Genomic DNA, 23,487 nt, shown 5'->3' on the forward strand with positions numbered 1-23,487 from the left:
TATCATCTTATACATAAAATTCTCGTGTCACAATGTTAGTTAACGTACACCTCCGAAACGGTTAGACTGATTTTTATGAAATTTTGCGTGCATATCGCGTAAGTACAAGAATCAGCCACCATCTATTTTTCATACCTCTAAGTTATAAGAAGACGGGGGATTAAGGGAGTTAATAACATATATGGCAAAACAACGTTTGCGGGGTCAGCTAGTACCTACTAATAATATATAATAATTACAATTTCATTAAAATATAATGAAACCGTGTAAAGGCAATTTAATCCAAAAACATCACCTTACAGCTTTTTATATTAAATTACAAGAAACCGTCCTATCTACAAGAAGACTGCCGTTTCGGTTGTCTATCCTTGATAGTGTTACATCATTCACACGATTAATCTTACTTCGCCGTCTTAGATGAGAACGCAGAAGGTTCAATTATCCTAATGCTATACAGCCAAAATCATCCGTATTACATGGTAATAAATTACTCATTTGCTTGAAGAGAAATAATATTTTTTTGTGAAAATGTTACAATGCGTAAGTCAGTGAATACCTTTAAGAAGCTTGACCGCAACTTCTGTTGATTACGATAAAAGTTTATGTATCATACGATGAAAAGAATGAATACATTTTAATATAGAATCGTTACCAGATAATTAATTAGAGGAAAACTAGCTATACTCATGCAAATAATTCGCACTAAATAAGTATAATAATTATCTTCATCACTTTACAAAATTACAAAGAAGTATTTGAAATTGAACAAAAATTTACCAATCATCAATCATATTGACGTTGTTTCAAAATTAAAGCCGTCAGATAGCAGCAATTATGTATTGTGTCTGAATGTATATATATATATATATTTTTAAAATTATATATATATATTTAAAATTATAATTTAAAAATATAATATAATTTTTAAAATTATATATATATATATATATATATATATAATTTTAAAAATTAATTAATTTATAGAAACAAAACCGCTAATAAAATTTTTAGTTATAGATATCGGTAGCGGAAGCAATTATCCATAAAATGATGTATAATTTATGTGGAGTAAGTGTGAGGTTTTTTTCTAAAAAGGGAGGCAAACATCTTAACCTTAGCGTATTAATATATGATATTATTTTAAAAATATAGATAGTTGACTCCTGTTGAAACCTTAACTAGTCGATAATAATTATATAAATTTATTGTGCAGTAAAGTTGACAAATTAAATTGCCAATTTAAATACGCTGACAGAAATTTCTGTATATAATGGATCTGTTATAATTTCATGATCACCATTAAAACTTTATTAATACGGGTCTCATTACACCTAAAACATACCACGGAGAACTTGATATTGATTAAGTAACAATTATTTTTGAGTTATTATGAAAACGTCCATATTATAAAAAAATGTAAAAGCACAATCATGACATTTGAGCAATAAGAATAAAACACCAAAAAATCTTCATGATTATTCATCACCGATGTTAAATCTCAACCACACAACAAGGTTCTTATTATTATTATATTTTCTTATAACTTTGACACACCTATGATCAAACGGTAAGGGAGTTTTTGATATATTTTATTTCGTCAACGATATTAAAGAAATTCGAACGATATAAAATTCACAATGCCTTTTTCTCTCGTATTCTATCATATTTTACACTCATAAAAGTTAATAATTTCTACAAAATTGTATATATTCATTTATTTACCTTTTCCTTAATGTTAGTAATTTCATCCATGTTAAAACGGTATCAAAGTAAGCGTATGAAAATTTTGTGAATTAGTAGCTAGTTTAATCATTTTTGAATATCATATCAAAAATTGACCGCTCCAGCGGGGTTCGAGCCCGCGTCTCCGACTGAACGTGTCGGCGCTCTAGCCAATTAAGCTATGCAACGATGTACCCGCTAGAGCGAAATTTTTGATATGATGATTTTTATATTCGGTTCAAGCGAACAATCAACAACAAGCTAGTTTAATCCTTAAGAAACGAACGATATAGTGCCCGTATTATGAGAAATATATGGAAAGTGAAATCGTGTAAAACAACTAACGCTGACACTATGTTAAAAACGATAAATTTCAATAAATCAACATTTCGTACCTATTTTAACAAAAACTATTTTAGTCAGACTTGAAATTTCAATCCACGAAGCTTCTAAAGTTACCGCTTATTTAATAAAACTTCTACCTGTAGACAGTTCGAATATTCTGCAGAATGATGTCGAAAACAGCTGAGACATACGATTGAATCAAAAACATTCCTTGAATACTGATTCATACTGAGATTGTAAATTTAATTTTCCATTGCTTAAAATCTTGAAGATTTAAATAGTAACAAAACTTAGTAATTATCGTAATTATTGGTATAATATGGGTACGGTACGGTATAAATATATGCCATGCGACGCGGCTTGTCATGATAAGATAAGTAAGGCTTGTGAGCTATCGCAACAGGCTTATGAATAAGTGTTAAGTATGTGTTTTTGAACAAATAAAAAAAAAAAAAAGATATCTAGTCCTTTTAATTGTTCTTGAACAAAGCTTTTTACAAAATCTTAACAGATTGCTATTCTGTAGTCTCGTGATGAGTATACGTCTCGTACTACCATACACACTGCCTCAAGCCTATTCGACGAGTCTACTAAAATGTTTATTGAAACCTTATCGGCAAAGCAACCACGTGGCACTGATTTTGTTCCCATTTTCAAGGTCTCATTAACCAAGTACTAGAAACACATACACATAAAGACTCACACACAATAAACAACCACAAACGCTCAGACCACGGCAAACATCTATATGGCCAGTACAAATGTCTATCATGAGCGGGTATCGAACCAGCGGCGGAACCGCAACAGTCAGTGCAGTTTCCATTGCGACAACGTGGCCTCATAAAGTGATACATGACTTTCATTGAAGTACGTCACAATAGAAAATTTCCTGCTCCAAATCTGGAGCAGCTCGACTGGGAAATTACCTCAATTTTACCAAATATCATAGCTAAAGCACTGCTCCCATGCAGTATTGTGTTCCTATGTTAATTAAAGTAGCCAGAGCTTCTGGAAAGGTCAGAGGAAGGTTGGCAAGCGTTCGCGATGATTTGGGTGTTGCAAGCGTCTACGGGCAACAGTAACACTTTGTATAATATGGCTATTCGATGGATTCTAAAATACATAACACATTACTGCAACAAAATTCACAAGAAATCCGTCCACATAAACGTAGCTTTCAACTATCTTTCAATGAACGCTAGCAATTTCGCTGCGGTAACACAATTTATTACCAAAATTGCCACTCCATTACTATGCGGCGCTCGGCGCATTTAATTTTCATTTCTTGCTCGATGTCGAGCCGAGACAGGCAACTTACCAAGTGTGAAATTAATAAAAGACTAGCTGAAAACTTTAATGAAACTTAGTCAGCGAACTTAGGTCCCAATCAAAATACAAAAAAAAATAAGTTTAAACCTTTATCGACATAAAACGTTTTTAATGGAAAAGTAACCGTATGTAAACATGAATAGCTAAATAATATGCACACGCATAGCTTCCAAATGACTGCACGAAATTCGTTTGTTGTTTTTTTGTGTATTCACTAATATTATCAAGAGGTCAGGTTTCTTTACATTAATTAAATAGGCTCCGAAACTATTGGACTGATTTGAAAAATTCTTTCACCATTAGGCTTCTACATTATCCGCGATGAACATAGGTTATAACTTTTTTTATTTTTTTATTAGGGACCCGGAAAAAACTTAAGCGGAGCTGGGGCCGGCCGATCATACCTAATTAATATTTTCATATTAATTCATTATGAAAGCGTCAGAAATGAATATGTCATAATGAACCGTGGTGAAAACGTTCGTATGACGACATTTTATATTTTAAAATTAATGTAAACAAAACTACAATTAAGCATGCTATATAATTAAAATTATCTTTATTAAGAAATTAATTATTGAAGAATAACATACAAATTTCAGCGTATGTAAAACAAGAGAGTTTCGTTTAAAATTAAAATATATTTATTAATTTTGCTTACAGAGTATTGGACAAAAATTTGCATGAGCAAATATCCAGTTAGCTCGTTTCTACAGGTCTACTTGGCTCTTTATAATCGTGTTTGCAGGCAAACGAAGAAAAATCGACTTCAATTATATCGACAAGTAATACAACGTAGGTAGACGAAAAAATAGTCAAGTAAATACGCATTATCAAAGATTACTCCAAAAGTTGTAATCAAATCTCGATGAAATTTTAATGTAACCACATGATAAGCATTGGATTTCGATTAAATTAAAAATCATTAAAATCATTACATCCAGTAAAAAGTTATGCGGATTTTCGAGAGTTTCCCTCGATTTCCTTGAGATCTTATCATCAGATCCTGGTCCCCTTATCACGATACCAAACTAGGGATATTTCCTTTCAAACAAAAAAAAAATTATCAAAATCGGTTCATAAACGACGGAGTTATCCCCGAACATACATAAAAAAATATCGCTCATTTGCGACAAGATAGACATTTCTCAAAATTTATGATTTTTTAGTTAACAATACAGTTGTGTAGGAATAAATGCGCTCAATTTACTGTAAGAACGTCATTTCTCTAAGCTGTCCAGTAAGACAGAGAGCGCAGATATTCGCGTTTGTGCCGTTATAGTATTGTCCCTTTCGTTTCGGCGACTTGGGACAACATCGACATTATTTTAGTGGTGTTGTAACAGTGCGAGCGGCAGGTTGTACTTGTGCTCTTGAAGAACGTCATTTTTTACGTAATAACGTTATTGCCGGTAAGTTAATGAAAATGATTTTAATACAATTTACAAGAATAATGTGTTTAGTATAAATAAGTCGTTAGTGCTGATTATATTTCAATAATTCAGTATACGCATATTTCGTGTTATGACGATATCGCTGAGAAAATTAACAACCATTGGAGTATTATAACGAGTTATGACGTTTTTGTTAACAAAGAAAAAAATTAATTAATATTTCAAAAAAATATATCTACACTTATGCCATTACAATTTAAAATAATTTGCATTATTTATGGTAAAACTTAGCAACATTTTGTAATAAAACGTTTTAGAAGATAATTCGAGACACGTTTTCTTATTTATGTATTAATTTTATAGCACTTTTCTTGCATATTTTTTAGTCGACAATGGTGTTTCCACATACCTCAAGAGGCAAAAGAATTTTGGCATTGATTGACAAGCATAATAATTCACCCATTGAAGAGGTTACGCCTAATGATACCAGTATGTGCTTTTGGTTTCTTTTGTAATTATATTTGTTCTTCGCGTATCTATTATAAAACTAACCTATTACTTTTCAGGCGATGAAAAAGCTAACCAAACATCATACGAGGTGAAAAGTTTACCTAATGAGAGTAGTTCTTCTTGCAGCTCGTCACCTAATTCAAATTCATCAGCTGATTCAGACTCATCAGATGAAACGTTTATTGAAGGTTAGTGTTTTGTTATGTTACTGTAGTGAATTGCATTTGCTTACGAAGATCTAAAATTAAATACTTATTATGTTTACATTTATTTTGCAGATAGTGATGATTCTGTCAAAGATCCGATGTATATTCCACCTGAGCAACTTTTTCAGCAGAAACGTGCTGAGTTCATAGAGACAATTGAGTGTTCAACTCCATTACCATCTACTTCAACGGCAGATAGACTCATAACTCTTTCTGAACCCCCTCCTCTCCCTTACCAGCGTAGTCCTGAGTCGCTAGTTGAACAGAGAAATAAGAATTACACTGCAACTAATTTCGATAGCGTAAACCCATTGTCATCAACTTCAATAGAAAATAGTATCAAAGCTTCATCTCCTGCAAGTCCGAAGGCAAAAAAAGGAAGAAAACGCAAAAGGAATGAAGAAAATTGGAAGAGAAATGTAAACAAAATGCTGCGAAATACTGGTAAAGCTTATAAAAGTGCTAGCAATAAAATAAAAGAAGAAAGAAAAATTAAAGAACCGTGCGGAGATAAATGTCGTTTACAATGTAAATCTAAACTATCTGAAGATGAAAGGATGTTATTATTTAAGAACTACTGGGCGTTAGGTGATAACAAAAAACAATGGGAATACATTTCAAAGAGTATGTCAATCATTACACCAAAATATCGTTACATTCGTGAAGGAGGAATAAGAAAACCTCGTAATAAGAATCACGCATTTCATTTTAAGTTACCCGATAAATCAGTGAGAGTTTGTAAAATATTCTTTAAGAACACCTTAGGTATTAATGACCGGCCAATTCGCACCGTTTTAGAAAAAGAAGATCAAGTGGCAAATTGTCTATTGGCTGATGACAAGCGCGGTAAACACGACAAACATCCGCGGGTTGACGAAGCAATCAAAAATGGCATTCGTGAATACATAGATGCGATACCAAAAATCGAGTCTCACTATACAAGATCCAATACAAGCAGAGTTTTCATAGATGGAAGTAAAAATATAGCCGACATTCACAAAGACTATGTGGCAATTCAACAAAAAAAAAATTTACCTTTCGGCAATTATGTCCTTTTTTACAAAATATTTACTCAAGAATTTAATATATCTTTTTTTAGCCCAAAAAAGGATATGTGTGATGTGTGTGCTGCCTTTGAAAACTCTGATAATAAAGAAAACCTAAAAGAAGAACATGATAAACATCTGAAGGAAAAAGAACTATGTCGCGCAGAGAAGGCAAAAGACAAATTAAATGAAAATATTGTAACAGCGGTCTATGATCTTCAGGCTGTATTTCAATGCCCCAAAGGTGATGTATCAGTCTTTTATTATAAATGTAAGTTAAATGTATTTAATTTTACAATTTGCGATTTAAAAACAAACAAAGTAGAATGTTTTGTTTGGGACGAGTCCAGTGCTAATAGAGGTGTGAATGACTTAGGAACTTGCGTATACAAGTATCTAGAACAGATTTCGTTACTCAATAGTGATAAGAGTCTTGACATTGTCTTTTACTCAGACAATTGCGCAGGCCAGCAAAAAAACAAGACAATTATTGCAATATATTTATTCGCATTACAAAAGTTCCCTAACCTCCAAACGATTACACATAAATATCTTATAAAAGGGCATACCCAAAACGAGGGTGATGCAGCTCATTCACTAATAGAAAGACAAGTAAAAAAACTGCTAAAAGCTGGACCAATGTACACACCAGAAGCCTTTATCGGTGCTATAAAAATGGCTAGAAAAAACCCTGAACCATTTCATGTGAATGAGATGTGCACAGAAGATTTTGTTGATTGGAAAGATGCATGCACCCAAATGGGAGTCAATTTGACGAAGGACAAATACAAATACAAATACAAATATACTTTATTGTACAACCAAAAACAATACAAATAACATAAAAGGAAAGGAAACAAGTGAGAAATAATAATAGTAATAACAAAAAAGGAATGTACAAAAGGCGGTCTTATCGCTAAAGAGCGATCTCTTCCAGACAACCTTTAGAAAAAGGACATGAATAAGAATAAAGCGGCATAGAGGTGTACTTTAAAATAATATATGTAAACACATATAATTATATAACTATACATACACTTGAATAGATATAATTACAGGCATGAAACTACATATACATAAGAGTACGTACATAAACATACATATACATACATACATACATACATACATAGATTCATACATACATACATACATACAATATAAACAACTAATAGATATTATAAATATAAACGACAGAGTACAAGAGAAATATAGCACCAAATCAGTAACGATATTATAGCAACTTTAAGTAATGGTCTTTCAAATGGCTCTTAAATGACTCTAATGATTGTGCACGCCGTATACTTACGGGTAAAGAATTCCATAGTCGGGCCGCTTGGACAGAGAATGAGTTAGAGTAAAATGAAGAAGAATGAGATGGAATTTTAAGAAGGAGGTTACTATCAGAGCGGAGAGACCGATCGTGAGAATTCGATAATAATTCAAAGCGTTCTTTTAAGTAGCAAGGCGTCTTCGGATTGAACAGTGAACAGTAGAGAAGCGATAGAGAGTGAGTATTTCGGCGGAACTTAATTGGGAGCCACCCGAGTTGCTTTCGAAAATCAGAGATGTGGTCATATTTCCTTAACCCAAAAATAAACCGAATAGAGAGATTTTGAATCCGCTCGAGTTTATTAAGTTGGTCTTCCCTTAGGTCAAGATAGCAGGTGTCGGCGTAATCAAGGATAGGTAGAAGGATCGTTTTTGCTAACACAATCTTTGTGGGGATAGATAAAATATTTCGTAACCTGCGCAAAGAACTGATCGCACAAAACATCTTACGGCTTAGTTCCTTTACTTGTGAATTCCAAGCTAAATTTCGGTCAAAAATGATGCCTAAATTTTTTACTTCTGTACTGTAAGGAATGATATTGTTGTTAAAAATAATAGGTGGCAGAAGTGATTCATCTAAGCGACGAACCAAACGAGAGCTACCAATAATAATAGCCTGACTTTTCACAGGGTTTACTTTCAATCCAAAAGAATTACTCCAGTTAACAATTTCATTTAAGTCTGAATTCAATGAACTAATTGTAGAAGGAATATCAGTTAGTTTGGAGTGAGCATAAATCTGGAGATCGTCAGCGTACAAATGGTAGCGAGAAGTTATACGAGAAGTTATATTATTGATAAATATTGAAAATAGTAGAGGCGATAAAACGCCGCCTTGAGGTACACCGGCATTCACGGTTAGCCATTCAGAGCACGAGTCTTGGACTTTAATACGCTGACGACGACCATTTAAATAACTATGAAACCACTTAATCACTGATGGAGATAAATTGAGAGATTTAAGAACAGCCAGTAATATGTCGTAATCTACCGTATTGAAAGCATTACTGAAGTCAAGCAATGTCAATACAGTAAGTTCCTGGTTATCCATAGCCAATCTGATGTCATCAGTAATCTTAACCAAAGCAGTAGTTGTACTGTGACCAGTTCTAAAACCCGATTGGAATGGATTCAAAAGGTTGTTTGAACAAAGAAAAAATTCAAGCTGATGATATAAAAGACGTTCTAGAACTTTAGATAGGAATGGGAGAATGGAGATAGGACGATAATCACCAAGTGAAGAAGCATTGCTTTTTTTCGGGAGAGGAATGATTTGGGCATCTTTCCAGGAAGAGGGGAATGTACTGGTCACAATGGAGTTATTGAAAATTGAAGTTAAAATTGGAGTCAGATAATCAATAATAGGAATAATCATTTTACGGCTAATACTATCACAGCCAACAGCATCAGATTTTATAGCTAAAATATTTTTCCTAATATCACATTCGGTTAGTTGAAGAAAGGAAAATGAGGATGATGTCGGAGCTAAACTAGCTGAAAGAAGGTTAATAGTATTTAACTTAGTTGCATAATCAATAGCATCAGAAGAGCAAAAGTGATTGTTTAGTTGATTGAGATCGATAGCATTAGATTGTATGTTTGCATTGAGTATTTTGCCAACTCCAAGAGATTTTAAAAATTTCCAGACTCTGGATGTGTTACTATCTTCCACTATAGATTTGTGAATATGCCGTCGATGTGTATCTCTACACAACTTGTTGCATCGATTCCGATACTTTTTATAAATTGAATTGTTTTCTTCAGTTGGATTCGACCTATATTTTGCTTTTGCCAAGTTTTTCCTCTGTTGTAAAGTTTTTATTTCAGGAGTAATCCAAGGTGCTGGTAAATGTTTTATTCGGATTCGTCTGATTGGTGCATGAATATCGTACAGTTGAGTTATTAAGGAGTTAAGTATGTCGATTTGTTCATCAACTGGTCTACCATTCACCGCTGCCAACCAGTCGATCTTAGCAGCGTCTTCCCGCAAGCGATCCAAGTTCATTCCACTAAAGTTGCGCTGAAGAAGAATACTTGGTTTTGCCTTTGGAGGTTTGATTTTATAAGAGAGAAATAGAAGATCGTGATATGAGAAAGCAAGTGCAGGGCATTGACCATGTTTCACAACATGATCAGTAGAAGAGACAATAATTAGGTCGAGCAAAGAAGGAATGCAATTTGGAAAACAGTGAGTTGCAGAAAGAGGAAGTATATTTAGGTTTGAACCATTGACAGCTGCAGTCAAACGCAAAGATCGCGCATCGTTTTTCAGCAGGCACGTATTGAAGTCACCCATTATCACAGTATGACCATAAAGTGGAGTAAAAGAGTCGAGTAAATTTTCAAAAGATAGGAAGTAGTCAACGTTTTTTGTAGGACTATAATACACACCCAAAAGTAACTTTGTGTGAGAAAGGGTAACCTCAATGAGAAGGTGCTCTGGTTCACCATCATTATGATTTTGAGAAAAACTTACAATAGAAAATGGAATATGGGATCTAAGGTAGATGGCAACACCACCGCCTGGTCGATAAATACGATCATTACGAATCAAGTGGAAACCAGGAAGAGAATAGGACATTGAAGGCAGACAAGGTTTCAACCACGTTTCAGACACTAGAATAGCGTGTAAATGTTTATTCTGGAAAGAGGATAACATGTCAGGAAAATGGGCTGGAATACTCTGAGCGTTAATATGAATAATATTTAAATTACACCCAACGTCATTGAGGTAGCATTCGAGGGAATCACTCAGAGAAGGAGGAATACTATGAAAGCTACCGTCACTATTCAATTCGTCAGAAGAAATGGACTGAAAAGAGTCATCGAAGCTGTCGTCTAATGACATATTGTATAATATAAATAATAAAGTATAAATAGTATATTTTAAAAAAAAACAGCAAAAAAAATAAATTAAAATAAAATAAGTAAATCGCCTATAAAATATTGATAATTGTTCTTATATCATGTCCCCCCCACTCGCCAGCAATAAGGAAAGTGAGATCTAAATAAAATATACAACAATAATGCTAGTTTACACACATTTAAGTCGGATGTTTGTTAAAATTATAAACAGAAGCAAAACGTTTAAAAAAAAAATAAAAGAAAAAAAAAATACCAAGAAATAACATAAAACATAAAAAGGTAAATTAAAAAAAATTCCGCTTAGAATATGAAATTTAGTCTATTGAAAAATGTGACATAAACTTAAATTGTTTTTATTATTTAAATAAAGTAACACTAACATAGACATCCGACACTGACACTATTTAATGAACTTAACACAAAAGAGGGTAATCGTAGAAAAGTAATAACAGCAGTAGTTGAAAAGAGGGTAACTTGAGTTTAAAGGTAAAAGTAAAGGACGAAGAAGGAAATTCAGTTAAGATTGGAAATATAAAAATTTTGAAGATTGAAAAGGATAACCCACGCATATTATTTTACAAGAACTCTTACGGAGAAGAAGAATTTAAAAAAGCAGAAATTATCAGAAAGAAGAAAAGGATTGACGTAAACGTCAAGAAAGCTTATGATTGTAAACCAGGCATATCGGACAGAAAAAAAGCAGATTTGTTAGATTTATTAAATAAAAACTTAATTCCACAGTTCTATGCCCGGTTTTACAATTCTTTGTAGAGTTTAGGGCAATATTATGATTCTAACAGTATTTTAATAGTTGTTTTGAATTATTTCTAATTATAATTGTTAATACTTATTTTATGATAACCACTGTTTCTTTTTATAAAGATTTTAATATGACTGTGTTGTAGTTCACTTTTGATTAATATATTAATAAAGTTTTTTCAATATCATATTATTTTGTTAATATTACTTTAAGTTTACCTCAAATTTAAAGTTATTTTTGAGTGTAATGTCATAAGTCTAAATATTACAAAAATATTTATATATTTATCAGCAACAACGACATAAGTATTACCCTGCTGCGGAAAAAATAGCACAGTATGTTTTGTGCGCTTTCTACGTAAGATTAAATATTTTAACAAAAAACTATACTAACCACACTACATTTTTGTCTAAATAAGTAACATAAAAAATCAATAATTAAGGTATAATTTTAACTTGAAACTATAAAATTGCTCTCCTGTAAAATGATGTTTTTTAAGAAATGTCGTCCTTGTTGCAAATGAGCGATATACGGCCGAATCGAGTAACCTCCTTTTTTTGAAGTCGGCTAAAAACAAATTAATGTTGACTAATCGTACAGAAAATCTTAATATTTTTCTTGGTGTGGAAATATAATAAGCGTACGTACTAATTAACCGTATTTACTATTTAGATAAAATTAAAATCACCTGTGTACTGGAAAGATGTCTGAAATAGTAAGTTAGAAAACGTGTTTTTCTGAAAGACTGTAAATAGTAAAAAATTAGGACTTAGTTTATTTAGCTAAATTTATTTGGTATGAAAAAAAGTCACTGAGATCGTAAGGCTATTTGAGGGATATTTGTAGGATATTTGTTTCTAATAGAAATAAAATTTACGCTTCGCTTCAGCCCTAATATACTACTGCTGGGCATAGGCCTTTTTCCTCATGTAGGAGAAGGGTCAGAGCTTAATCCACCACGCTGCTCTAATGCGGGTTGGTGGATATATTCCCTACTATGAGTAACGATCGCTATCAGGCTTACATGATAACAATCGGGACCGACGGCTTAACGTGCTCTCCGAGACACGGCAGGGAGACCCACAAGGACTGCACAAACACTCAGACCACAGCAAACATCTGTGTGGCCAATACAAATGTTTGTCACGTGCGGGGTTGCCAGCGCAACAGCCACAAACCAGTTCTGCGACCGTTGCGCCAATAGGCATCACACATATACTTACATAATTATATACAAACACACACATACACGAATACTTTAAATTTTTTTTATTGCCAGTTTTGTAAATGATTTATGCGCTAATTAAATTTATTCTAACAACAAGATAATTATAGGATTAATAATAAAAATAATATAGAATGAATAAACAATTTGCAAAGATTAGTTGCGCTCGAGCCGTCGAATTTGTTAGCCGTGTAGACAGGTCAGTCGGTTTCATCATAAATATCTTACAATATTATTTATACTAATATTACAAAGAGGAAATTTTTTATTTTTTGTGTATTTATACTCGTTTTGTACTGCTGAAACTAAAACAATATAAGAGGGATTTCAAAAATCCCTTTACTACTAAAAGACTACTACGTCATCACTTAAAGACTAGTAGGCAGTAGTAATAGTAGTAGTGAGTGAGTGATAGGATACATTTTAACGGGAAAAGGGATCTGCTAAAATTATGTAATACACGGGGGTAAGTCATAGGCAGTTTTTTTGCCTCTTAAATCTACGCGCATAGTTTATATTCTTGTTATGTGGATGGATTAAATATTTTAGTTTGAACATATTGAAGCATTATCTCGTTGTAACGTTTTTTAATATATAACTATATCGGGAAACAAGCGTACGGCTTACCGGATGGTAAGCGATTACTATAGCTTATAGATGTCTGTAACACCAGAAGTATCACAAGTGTTTTGGCGACCCTGTCGCCAATTTCCTCAGAGCTTTAGTCAACTTACTCACCACCAGGAACACGACACTGTTTGGAAACAGTATAATTAAAGTATATTTAAAAAAAAACTCGCTGAGGTTTGTTTTATTTTAATTATGGCAAAAGAAAGAAAACATTTTTTGATAACATTCATAACAAACAATTTTATTTTACTTTTGTCATTGTTAGGCCATTTTCACATCATTTATCATCATTTCTAGATGGCAACTGATTAATTTCTCCAAAACAATACACAAATCTGCCAGCAAGCGACCTTGCCTTGAAAGAAAAAAAATACGGAAACGTAGATGTGTTTTCCTTAAAATAAATTTAATGATTAATAATTATTTATTTATATTTATTTTTGGAGTTTATTTGTTAAGTACGGATTTACATATAAGGCCCCTGGTATGAAAAAAATATGAGAAGTAAAATCTACTGAACGAATGACCTCGTTACTTTTCTCATAACGCCATCTATGGGAACCCAATAAGGTTCTGATAGACGACGCCATCTCGCCGATGGATGCCGCTATTTGATTCGTTTATTTGCCATTTGATATGGTATTAATATTTTTCTTAGACTAGTAAAGTTTTTTGTGCCTATTTAGACAGTCGATCTAAATACCCTTTTGATTTCGATCGATATTCAATTTTAACTTTAGTAGCATATTGCGTAGTATTAACAGTACAGTTAGGTCTAGTTGGGGTTTCCTTAACAGCAGATGGCGTTTTGTAGTATAATAACATTGCTATTTGTACTGCTTGCTGCATTGCTATGTGTACTTTTTTCCACAATTTTTTTAAGAGAGGGAGAAATTAAGATGTTAAAGTTTAAACCTGAATATTTAACAGTTTTTTCGTAAAGTGTACTACAAAGATGTATGATAAGTAGAATATTGTTACTGCTCGCTTTCCTCGCCCTAATTACTTATACCTCTACCTATTATTTGTACAAACTAATAAAATTGGAGTGTCTGTTTGTATAATATTAAAATAACATATACACATACATACACCATACGTATACCAAAACCTTTTTTTTTACAATTTTTGTTTGTCTGTCTGGCTGTTTGTTTCAGCTAATATCTCAAACAGCTGCACCGATTTTGCCGGGAATTTCACTGGCAGATAGCTAATATAATTTTATGTTAGAAATTTATTTATTTTATTACTCTGTGAACTGAACAATAACGTTTGTTAAATTCCACGCGGACGAAGTCGCGGATACAGCTAGTCTATAATATATTGACTTAAGTACGACCAGATTTTAAATTAAATTGATTATCAACATCCACAATGTTATTTTGTGTCATAAAGTGTTGTGGAAAATAACCAATAGCTTTTGTTAATAAAAAAACGGCAGGATGTTATTTATGCATCGGTAAATAAAACAAATATAATTCGAATTTTCTAGTACAATTCAAGTTAGAGTGGTTACCACGTAGATGGAGTCGCGACAACAGATACAACAATATTAATATATATTATACAATATTAACAGGTCATATCAGCTGGTCGCTTGGAAGAAAACAACGTGCATTGAAAACACGCTTCTGCAGCACATAATTGCCGGCCGGCCGCTTTTATGTATGTAGAGGAACTTGTTGTACCTTGGGCAGTAGCTAGAACAATCATTTTTTTAAATTCAGTATCTTTAAGAAACATTCCAAAAAAGGAGGAGGTTCTCAATTCGACAATTTTTTTTTTCATGTATATTACTTCAAAACGATTGGAGGTCAAGCCACCATGCTGCTCCACTATGGGTTGGCGGATATATTCCCTACTATGAGTAACGATTGCTATCAGGTATTTATGATAACAACTGGGTCCGTTGGCCTAACGTGCTCTCTAAAGTACAGTGGGGTGACCCATAAGCACAGAAATCCAAATCGGAAAATAATATTAGGACAAATATAAATATCCATCCCGAGCGAGAATGAACCCGTAAGCCGTCGGTGTTTTAGGCTATTACTCGCACCACTACGTCAGAGCGGTCGTTCTTTTATTATTATTGTTTGCAAATCCTAATATAATTAAGTAATTATAACTAATATTATGAGTGTTTTTTTTTCGATTTTTACCCGTTATGACCAAGGTACAACGGACAAGGTTCAAGGTGTCCATATCAAGGTAACCAGATCTATCTGGTTTATGTATCTGGGTCAATTTTATAAGTGAGTAGTGGTCGCAGGTTACTTTTAAATTTACGTAGTATTATTAACGAATTGTGTAGTTAATAAAACGATCTTCTTGTACATTGTTTGTTTAAATCTTTTGTATGGAAATTATAATACTCAAATGACTTAAATATTTAAATTAATTTCGAACATATTTATAATAACCAGGTCCGTTGTTTGCGCTTAATCTTGCTTTATATCTTACTAGCTGCCCAGACAGACTTCGTTCTGTCATAAGTTAATATTAAATACTAAATTACTTTTTTTTAATTTTTTTTTAATACTAAAAACTTCCGTGGGCCTTGAGGAACATACAAAAAATAAATTAGCCGAATTGGTTGAGAGATTCTCGAGTCGATGAGCTTAGCAATATTCATTTTTATATATATTGATTATAATTATAAGTGCCTTACCGACCTTGAACATATTTACAACGCTGTTAACCCAATAACTTAAGCAATTTATAATAAAACGTGTTCCCATTCGAAGATATTACAAAGTGAGATACTAACTATTACGAATTGTTTACATGATTGCAGAAAATGGAATCCACATCATATCATCCCTTGTTTCAAGTGACTCAAGATGAAATGAAGACAGTTCGACAATCATATAATCTAGATGTTAAGATAATAAACGAAAATTTGGATATAATTGAAGAGTGGTTCAAGAAACAAGAACATTTGGTTGAAGCATTACCCTATATAAGTATGTCGTAAAACATTACTCTTTTTTTAAAAGATTTTTTGATGGTTACCTCGAGTAGATTTACGCACATTTCGCGAGATTTAAGTTTTCATATTTATTTGACTAGCCCGATGGCGCAGTTTATAGTGACCCTGCTTTCTGCTCCGAGGGTTGTGGGTTCGATTTCCAACCCGAATCTGGGTATAATATAAATATTTATTTATATATTTATATGTGTATTATTTATAAGTATGTTTATCGAAAAAAAAATGTAGCTATACCAGTCGGCTGTTACCTATAACACAAGCATTAACTCGCTTCCTTTAGGAACAGACGACCGTGTGTGTAAGTAGATATTTATTTATTTATTGTTTACTTTTAAAAAAAATTAAAATTAAAATCAATCAGATCAAGTTACTTAATTAATAAAATACGACCTGTTGGCGCAGCGGTCACAGCACTAACTGTTGCGCTGGCGGTCGTGGGTTTGATCCCCGCACACGACAAACATGTGTCTTGGCCATATAGATGTTTGTCGTTGTCTGGTTGTTTGTGCTTGTGAATTGTGTGTGTTTCCGGACCGCCGATACAGTAGGAAATCTTATTGGCGACCGTTGAGTGTGAGGTGTTTATTATTTTTTATTATTAATTTCCTTGTTTATGTGCAAAGGTGATGTAAATATCGTGACAAGCTTTTGACTAGCCCGTTAGTGCACTTTGTAGTTGCCCTGCTTTCTGCTCCGCGGGTTGTGGTTTGCTTCCCGCCTGAGTCTGGATTTTATATTTGTATATTTATATATGTATTATTTCCATGTCTGTTTATCAAAAAGATATTTAGCTATAGGAATCGGCTGTTACCTATAAACGCATGTATTAGGTTGCTTTCCTAATTGGTAGCATTTAAGTTTATAATTCTGACAATTATTAATATATTGGATTTGATGTCGATATTACTCTTGTTGTTTATTCGCTTATTACCGAAATAGTACAAAGGTGGTGACGCCAATGGTTGGACCAGAATGGTTTAGATCTGTTAATTTACGATTAGTCAGTCACTATCTTTGTTATCTGTTTTGCAGGGTAGTTAAACAATAAATACTGCTATCATTTAAATTTTCTTATTCTGATTATTTTTTGTTGAAGTACCGGAAGAGCATAAAGATGGAGACACCATATTCCGAATAGTTAATGTTAATTTTCTGATTGGTCAGACGCCATCGTCGTCATGTATTGGCGGGATTGTTGTCCTATAAATACGATAATTTGTAAAAGTGAAGAAACAGTTATTGTTTAATTATTGTGCGGCTTTTGCTGCTCGAAAAGTGACGTATAAGTGATTAGTGTGATAACGTATTAAATGTAGTAAAAATATATTATAAATACACACGTATTTTGAATGAATAACTATAGTTTTGAAGTGAAAAATATTTGTTCGTTGAGTGTTATAAGTTATTTGTTAATTTAAATATCATATAAATGTGTATTGGGTTCTTTTTAACGTATTTAAAATAAAAAATTGTTTTAAAAGCGTTTTTACTTTTAGTTTATGTTTTATTTTTAATCATCACTAGAGAGGTTTCCCAGTCTGATATTTTTAGCAAATCCTTTCATTTGATAAGCATAAAAAATAGAATTCCCATTTGTCATCCTTGAATGGTAGACTCAGCTTCGCAGCATTCGCAGATAGAAAAGTACGACACTTGACCGACGTTGCAACTGCACGCTTAGCATATTTTAACTATTTCCATAGTGTTATGTCTTACGGCCTGTTACTGTGGGGTAATGCTGTAGATATTAAGACTCTATTTATTTTGCAAAAAAGGGCTATTCGCGGCATTTACGATCTTGAAGCTCGAGTCTCCCTACGGAATGTTTTCCAAAAGGTAGACATATTAACGATCGCGTCGCAGTATATTTATAACAATATTATGTATATTTACCAAAATATTCATTGTTTTGAAATAAATAGTAATAATCGCTTTGTATACACGAGAAGGAATAACAAAATTTAACTCCAAGTTTTCGACTGCGCAAAGTAAACTTTTCCTTTCTAAGTCATGGTATTCGCATGTATAATAAAATACCACAAACGATTTTGGAATTGTCTCAACATAAATTTAAGGGTGCTATTAAAAAAATATATTAATAGATAAAGCTTATTACTCGGTGCAAGATTACATATATCGAAATTGATAAAGATGTGTACACTTATTGACGCTGTATTTTATGCAACATGTTTCTAATTTTGTACTAAAACACAGTTTATATATTATTTTTCAAAAGAGTAACTGCAGAGTTTCTTGCCGATTCTTCTCTGCAGAATCTACATTCTGAATCGGTGGTAGCTTTACTTCTACAAATACCATAATTGATTTTTAAAGTTTTAATTTGTAAAATGACGATTCGAAAGTTCTCTTGGAGCCCATTTGAATAAAGCTGTTTTTGATTTTGATTTTGACTAACATAATATATAGATTACAACTTAAATAAAATCTATTCAAAATGTGTGTACAATAGAGTATTTTTTCAGCACGTGATATGTTGGAGCGTTTTCATATTTTAGGAAGAGGGTCAATTGAAAAGACAAAAGCCGTAATTGACAAAGTACTAACTGTCAGAGGAATGCTACCGGAATTTTTTTCATTTGATACAAATACAATTTTTAATGAGCTTGACACTTTTTTGGATAATATGTAGGTACACGTTGTAAATTGGTAAAAAAATTATAAAGAAATAACTCGATAATTTTATTATCTTTTTTATATTGAAATTGATGTTTAATTTTAAGAAAATCTTTTTAGGATTCTAGCACCTTTGCCGAAAATCAATCCTAAAGATTGTACCAGGATTTTTGTATTACGATTAATGAATAAAAACTTTGAGGATATTAATGTGGTAGAGGTCGCCAGGTTTTGTTGTTTTGTAAGTTATATTTCTATTTATCAAGGGAAGGTAGAAGGCACTTCTTATTATTATTCATCACCTAAATCTTTATATATCTTTTCCCTTTTTACACTTATTAATTCCTTTTCATTTGTTAGTTTTTATGTACTATTATTTAAGTGAACTAACCTAAAAAATAATTAAACTAATTTACTATCCAGAATTTTATTTAAATTTGGAGATATTTTTGTACAGTATAGTTTAGAACTGTAATTAATAGTTTGTATATATTTATAGTCATTATGCTGATAACTTTACTTTGTTGTATGTCATAATAAATAAGTAAAAAAAATATTTACTTAAATTTTTTTAAGCGTTATCGTAAGCGATTATCGTAAGGTTATCTTGTGTATTAATTTATCTAGGTTGATTGGAATGTTTATGAATTACATAAAAATAGTGTAAGTTAAGGATACTGTAACTTTGTTATGATTTATTGATACAAAACATTTTTTTTACATATATTTCTATATTATACTTCGTATATTAAAATGAAATAACAATAATTATAGTAAATGATAATAGTCGGCGGTTCTATTTTAATGTTTTATTATTATTTCTAGTTAATTCAAATGAGGATGCTTTACGAATACACGTTTGCTCATCATCTCGTATGGGATATGAAACACCTAAAAGCGAGTGCAGTAACAAAACTCAACCCTATAGTTTTAAGGAAAATTGAAGTTGTATTCACGGTAACGACTTTAATGTTATTTTTGTCTTTTTATTGTTTCAATCAGTCAGCCTATTGCAATCGATTGCTGGACATATGCCTCCCCAAGTTCGCGCCAGACATACTGGTTGTCCGCAATTTTCATCCAGGCAATCTTACGTAGATCGTTGGTCCAGCGGGCCGGAGGACATCCCACACTGCTTTTGCCGTTTGTTTTATTGTATGAAATGTAATATACATACATATATATTTTAAAAATTAAAACTGTCGTTTATTTTCAGGACTCTTACAAAGCAAGAGTAAAAGGATTACATTTTATAAATGCTCCACCATTCATTAATAAGATTATTGCCATATTTAACTTAGTTTTGAAAGAAAAAATTGCAAAAAGGATTCACGTCCATAGTACCTACGAAGATCTCTATAAACATATTTCTAAAGAAGTCCTCCCTGAAGATTATGGTGGTGAGGAAATGAGTTGTCAAGACATTTCAAGTTAGTATACTTCATACGTTTAATTTAGTATTTTCTATAGTACTATAAGTACGGTAGATGTAATTTTAGTAGTTATTATAATTTTTAAGAAAATCAACAAAATCTTAATAAGTCGTACCCTTTCTGGTAAATTTATTTCAAGAGTGGTTTAGCTTATCGAGGACGGACTACCAGATAGACACGTTGAAGGGGTTTACTATTTGTTGTGTAATGACGGAAAAAATATGTTTTGAGATATGTTCCTTCGACTAATTTTAATCTCGATATCATCAAAATTAATATAAAAAAAAAAATAGATTTCGGTTGGTTTTATCTTTTATTACAATATAGAGTAATAATGTACCATTCTCCTGCAGAATATTTTTAAATGGGTCCAGTAATTTTGAGTTTAACTTTTACAAACAAATAAAAATCTTATAAATATTTCGTTTCATATTATTAGTATAGATATAAATAAAATTAAACAGTTCATTTTCACGAATGAGACATACTAAAAAGAACTCAATAGACTTTCGTAGGCTAAAAATATATCTATAATTTCACGATAAGAACAAATAAATACAAAATATATGATCAAATAAATAATCAACTTTTACGGAATTTCTATATGCAATTTGAAAAATTACCTGTAGCGACATCTATCTCGCACATATGATTTAAAAACTGACGTGTCCTACATCTTGATATTAAAAAGTAATCCTAATCTGAAAATATATACAAGAACCCGACAACAACCGTAGGGGGCAGTAGCCCACCAGACACAACACCCATCTGGTCGGAGCCTCCCTTTTCAATGGGGGATGAAGGACCTTTGCACCCTGTTCCTCAAACCCTCAACACTCTCCCAAATACCTATATTTTTAATTACAGACAAGATTTTTTTATGAACGTATAAATAAAGGAAGTTGTTATAGTTGATAAGAAGACTGGAGAAACATTAGAAAAATATGCTATTAAAATTATTAAAAAAAAAGGTTATTATTTCTACATTTTAATGCTATGATTTTTTTGTCTAAACTTTTTTTTATTTATTAGTTACACAACAAAATATTGTCAGAATCGTATTAGAAATATATAAGTTTCAGCCTGTAATATCCCACTACTGGGCATAGGCCTCTTTCCCCATGTACGAGAAGGATCAGAGCTTAATCCACCACGCTGCTCCAATGCGGGTTGGCGGATATATTCCCTACTATGAGTAACGATCGCTATCAGGTGTATATGATAACAACCGGGACCGACGGCTTAACGTGCTCTCCGAGGCACGGTGGGGAGACCCACAAGGACTGCACAAACACCCAGACCACGGCAAACACCATGTATTGCCAATACAAATGTTTGTCATGTGTGGGGGTCGAACCCGCAACCGCCAGCGCAACAGGTACAATCCATGGCTGTGACCGTTGCGCCAACGCGGCGTCATTAGAAATATATACAAACAGTTAGTTTTCTAAGTTATACTATACGTTATTTATCATTGATTTTTCCTCTTTAATATGACTGTGCACACTTCTAACCGCTGCTACTGTATCGTGTCCAGTACCCAAAGGTTATCTGGAAGAAATCGTTATTTAGCGATAAGATCGCCTTTGTAAATCTTGTATTGTATCTTCCTTTATATGTGTCTGTATTTTGGTGTATATTAAGAATTAATAAATAAAAAAATAAAATAAAAAACATACAAAATGTGTATCTAAATTAAAATATGATGTAGAGAAAAAACAAATGATTGAACCAAAAAAAATGTTTTCGATTAATTGACGTTAACTATAAAACCAATAATTAAATGGAGCGGATAATTATACAAAGTGAGAAATATGAAATAGAGAAAAGTACAATAATGGTAAATCTATGGTAATGTAGGGCATAGCAGGGAATATAATGCACAAAATCGGAAGTAGCCCGACTGGGGAAGTACCTTAACTTTACAGAAGATCATAGCTAAATTGTTATTTAAGTGTAGCAGTTTAAGCGGTCTTCCGCTTTTAAGTAGTGTTGTGTTCCTATGGTGAGCAGAGCTCCTAGAGGAAATCGGCATCGCAAACGCGTTGCGGACCCTCCGCAACGCGTTTGCGATGCTTCTGGAGTTGCAGACATCTAGTTGCGGTAATCCCTTATCATCAGATGAGCCATACGCTTGTTTGCCGACCTTGTTGAATAAAAAAAAATAAAAAACAATGGAAAATTTATTTAAATATTGTAAACAAACTCTTATTTTGGTGACAATAGCATATCTATTTTTAATAAAACTCACTATTAAAATCACAACTCCTTATACTATAAAAAAATAATGTTTAAAATACGACTCATTTATCTATAAATTTATTATATTTACAGAACATTTGAAAGAGTTCATTAAAAGTGAGACAGGAAGACGCGTAATAGAACAGTCAAGTAAGATGGTGGCTAACGAAACTAAACGAAGTAGCCTTAAGTTTAATGAAGAGTATATGGGTATGCCCGGTTCTTTTAAACAATTAAATTTCGACTAATGAAAAATGGAACGGTGGAATGATGAACCCTCTTAAGATCGATTGCCATGGTATTGAAAAGTAAAGTTTTCAATTAAATAAACCGAATTATGATGAATTAAGTAATAAATCTGTAAAATCAAAACACAAATTAACGTTTTCTATTCGTATCAGTACTTTCACACCTACATCTCACTTACGCTTCAGCCTGTAATATCCCACTACTGGGCATATGCCTCTTTCCCCATATAGCAAAAGGATCAGAGCTTAATCCACCACGCTGCTCCAATGCGGGTTGGCATATATATGTCGTTACTGTGAGTAACGATCGCTATCAGGTGTACACGATAACAACCGGGACCGACGGCTTAATGTGCCCTCCGGGGCACGATGGGCACTCTTTGTGGGTCTCCCCACAAGGACTGCCCAAACACCCAGACCATGGCAAACAGCTTTATGGCCAATACAAATGTTTGTCATATGCGGGGAGTAAACCCGCTCTCATCTCACTTAAACAGCTCAAAACGTCACTCTTAGCGTCACTGAGCGTTAGCGTCAGTTGTTTCTCACGATTTTTTCAAATGCCCACATTTTTTCCTACG

At 32.7% G+C, this 23,487-nt stretch overlaps 2 protein-coding genes across 2 annotated transcripts; both read left to right on the plus strand.

Annotated features, from left to right (window-relative positions):
* Nucleotides 1–4,581: 4,581 nt before the first annotated feature.
* Nucleotides 4,582–11,693, plus strand: LOC123663471. Its single transcript, XM_045598149.1, has 5 exons — nt 4,582–4,808; nt 5,177–5,279; nt 5,357–5,488; nt 5,579–7,332; nt 11,245–11,693. The coding sequence occupies exons 2-5, from the start codon at nt 5,183–5,185 to the stop codon at nt 11,515–11,517; spliced, it is 2,256 nt and encodes a 751-aa protein (XP_045454105.1). The 5' UTR covers nt 4,582–4,808; nt 5,177–5,182; the 3' UTR covers nt 11,518–11,693.
* A 7,423-nt stretch (nt 11,694–19,116) lies between these two features.
* LOC123663464 (alpha-tocopherol transfer protein-like) lies at nt 19,117–23,036 on the plus strand. The gene is made up of 4 exons (XM_045598143.1): nt 19,117–19,225; nt 19,810–19,941; nt 20,201–20,414; nt 22,752–23,036. Exons 1-4 carry the CDS (start codon nt 19,169–19,171, stop codon nt 22,904–22,906), a joined length of 558 nt encoding a protein of 185 aa, XP_045454099.1. The 5' UTR covers nt 19,117–19,168; the 3' UTR covers nt 22,907–23,036.
* Nucleotides 23,037–23,487: the final 451 nt, after the last annotated feature.

This window comes from Melitaea cinxia, chromosome 20 (assembly GCF_905220565.1).
Source record: "Melitaea cinxia chromosome 20, ilMelCinx1.1, whole genome shotgun sequence".
NCBI classification, from domain to species: Eukaryota; Metazoa; Arthropoda; class Insecta; order Lepidoptera; family Nymphalidae; genus Melitaea; species Melitaea cinxia.

Coding starts and splice junctions, on each gene's coding strand:
- LOC123663471 (XM_045598149.1), top strand. CDS start 5,183: ATGGTGTTTCCACATACCTCAAGAGGCAAAAGAATTTTGGCATTGATT. Junction 5,489..5,578: donor AGATGAAACGTTTATTGAAG/GTTAGTGTTTTG, acceptor TTTATTTTGCAG/ATAGTGATGATTCTGTCAAA. Junction 7,333..11,244: donor TGGGAGTCAATTTGACGAAG/GACAAATACAAA, acceptor GTAAAAGTAAAG/GACGAAGAAGGAAATTCAGT.
- LOC123663464 (XM_045598143.1), top strand. CDS start 19,169: ATGAATAAAAACTTTGAGGATATTAATGTGGTAGAGGTCGCCAGGTTT. Junction 19,942..20,200: donor AAATTGAAGTTGTATTCACG/GTAACGACTTTA, acceptor GTTTATTTTCAG/GACTCTTACAAAGCAAGAGT. Junction 20,415..22,751: donor GAGTTGTCAAGACATTTCAA/GTTAGTATACTT, acceptor TTATATTTACAG/AACATTTGAAAGAGTTCATT.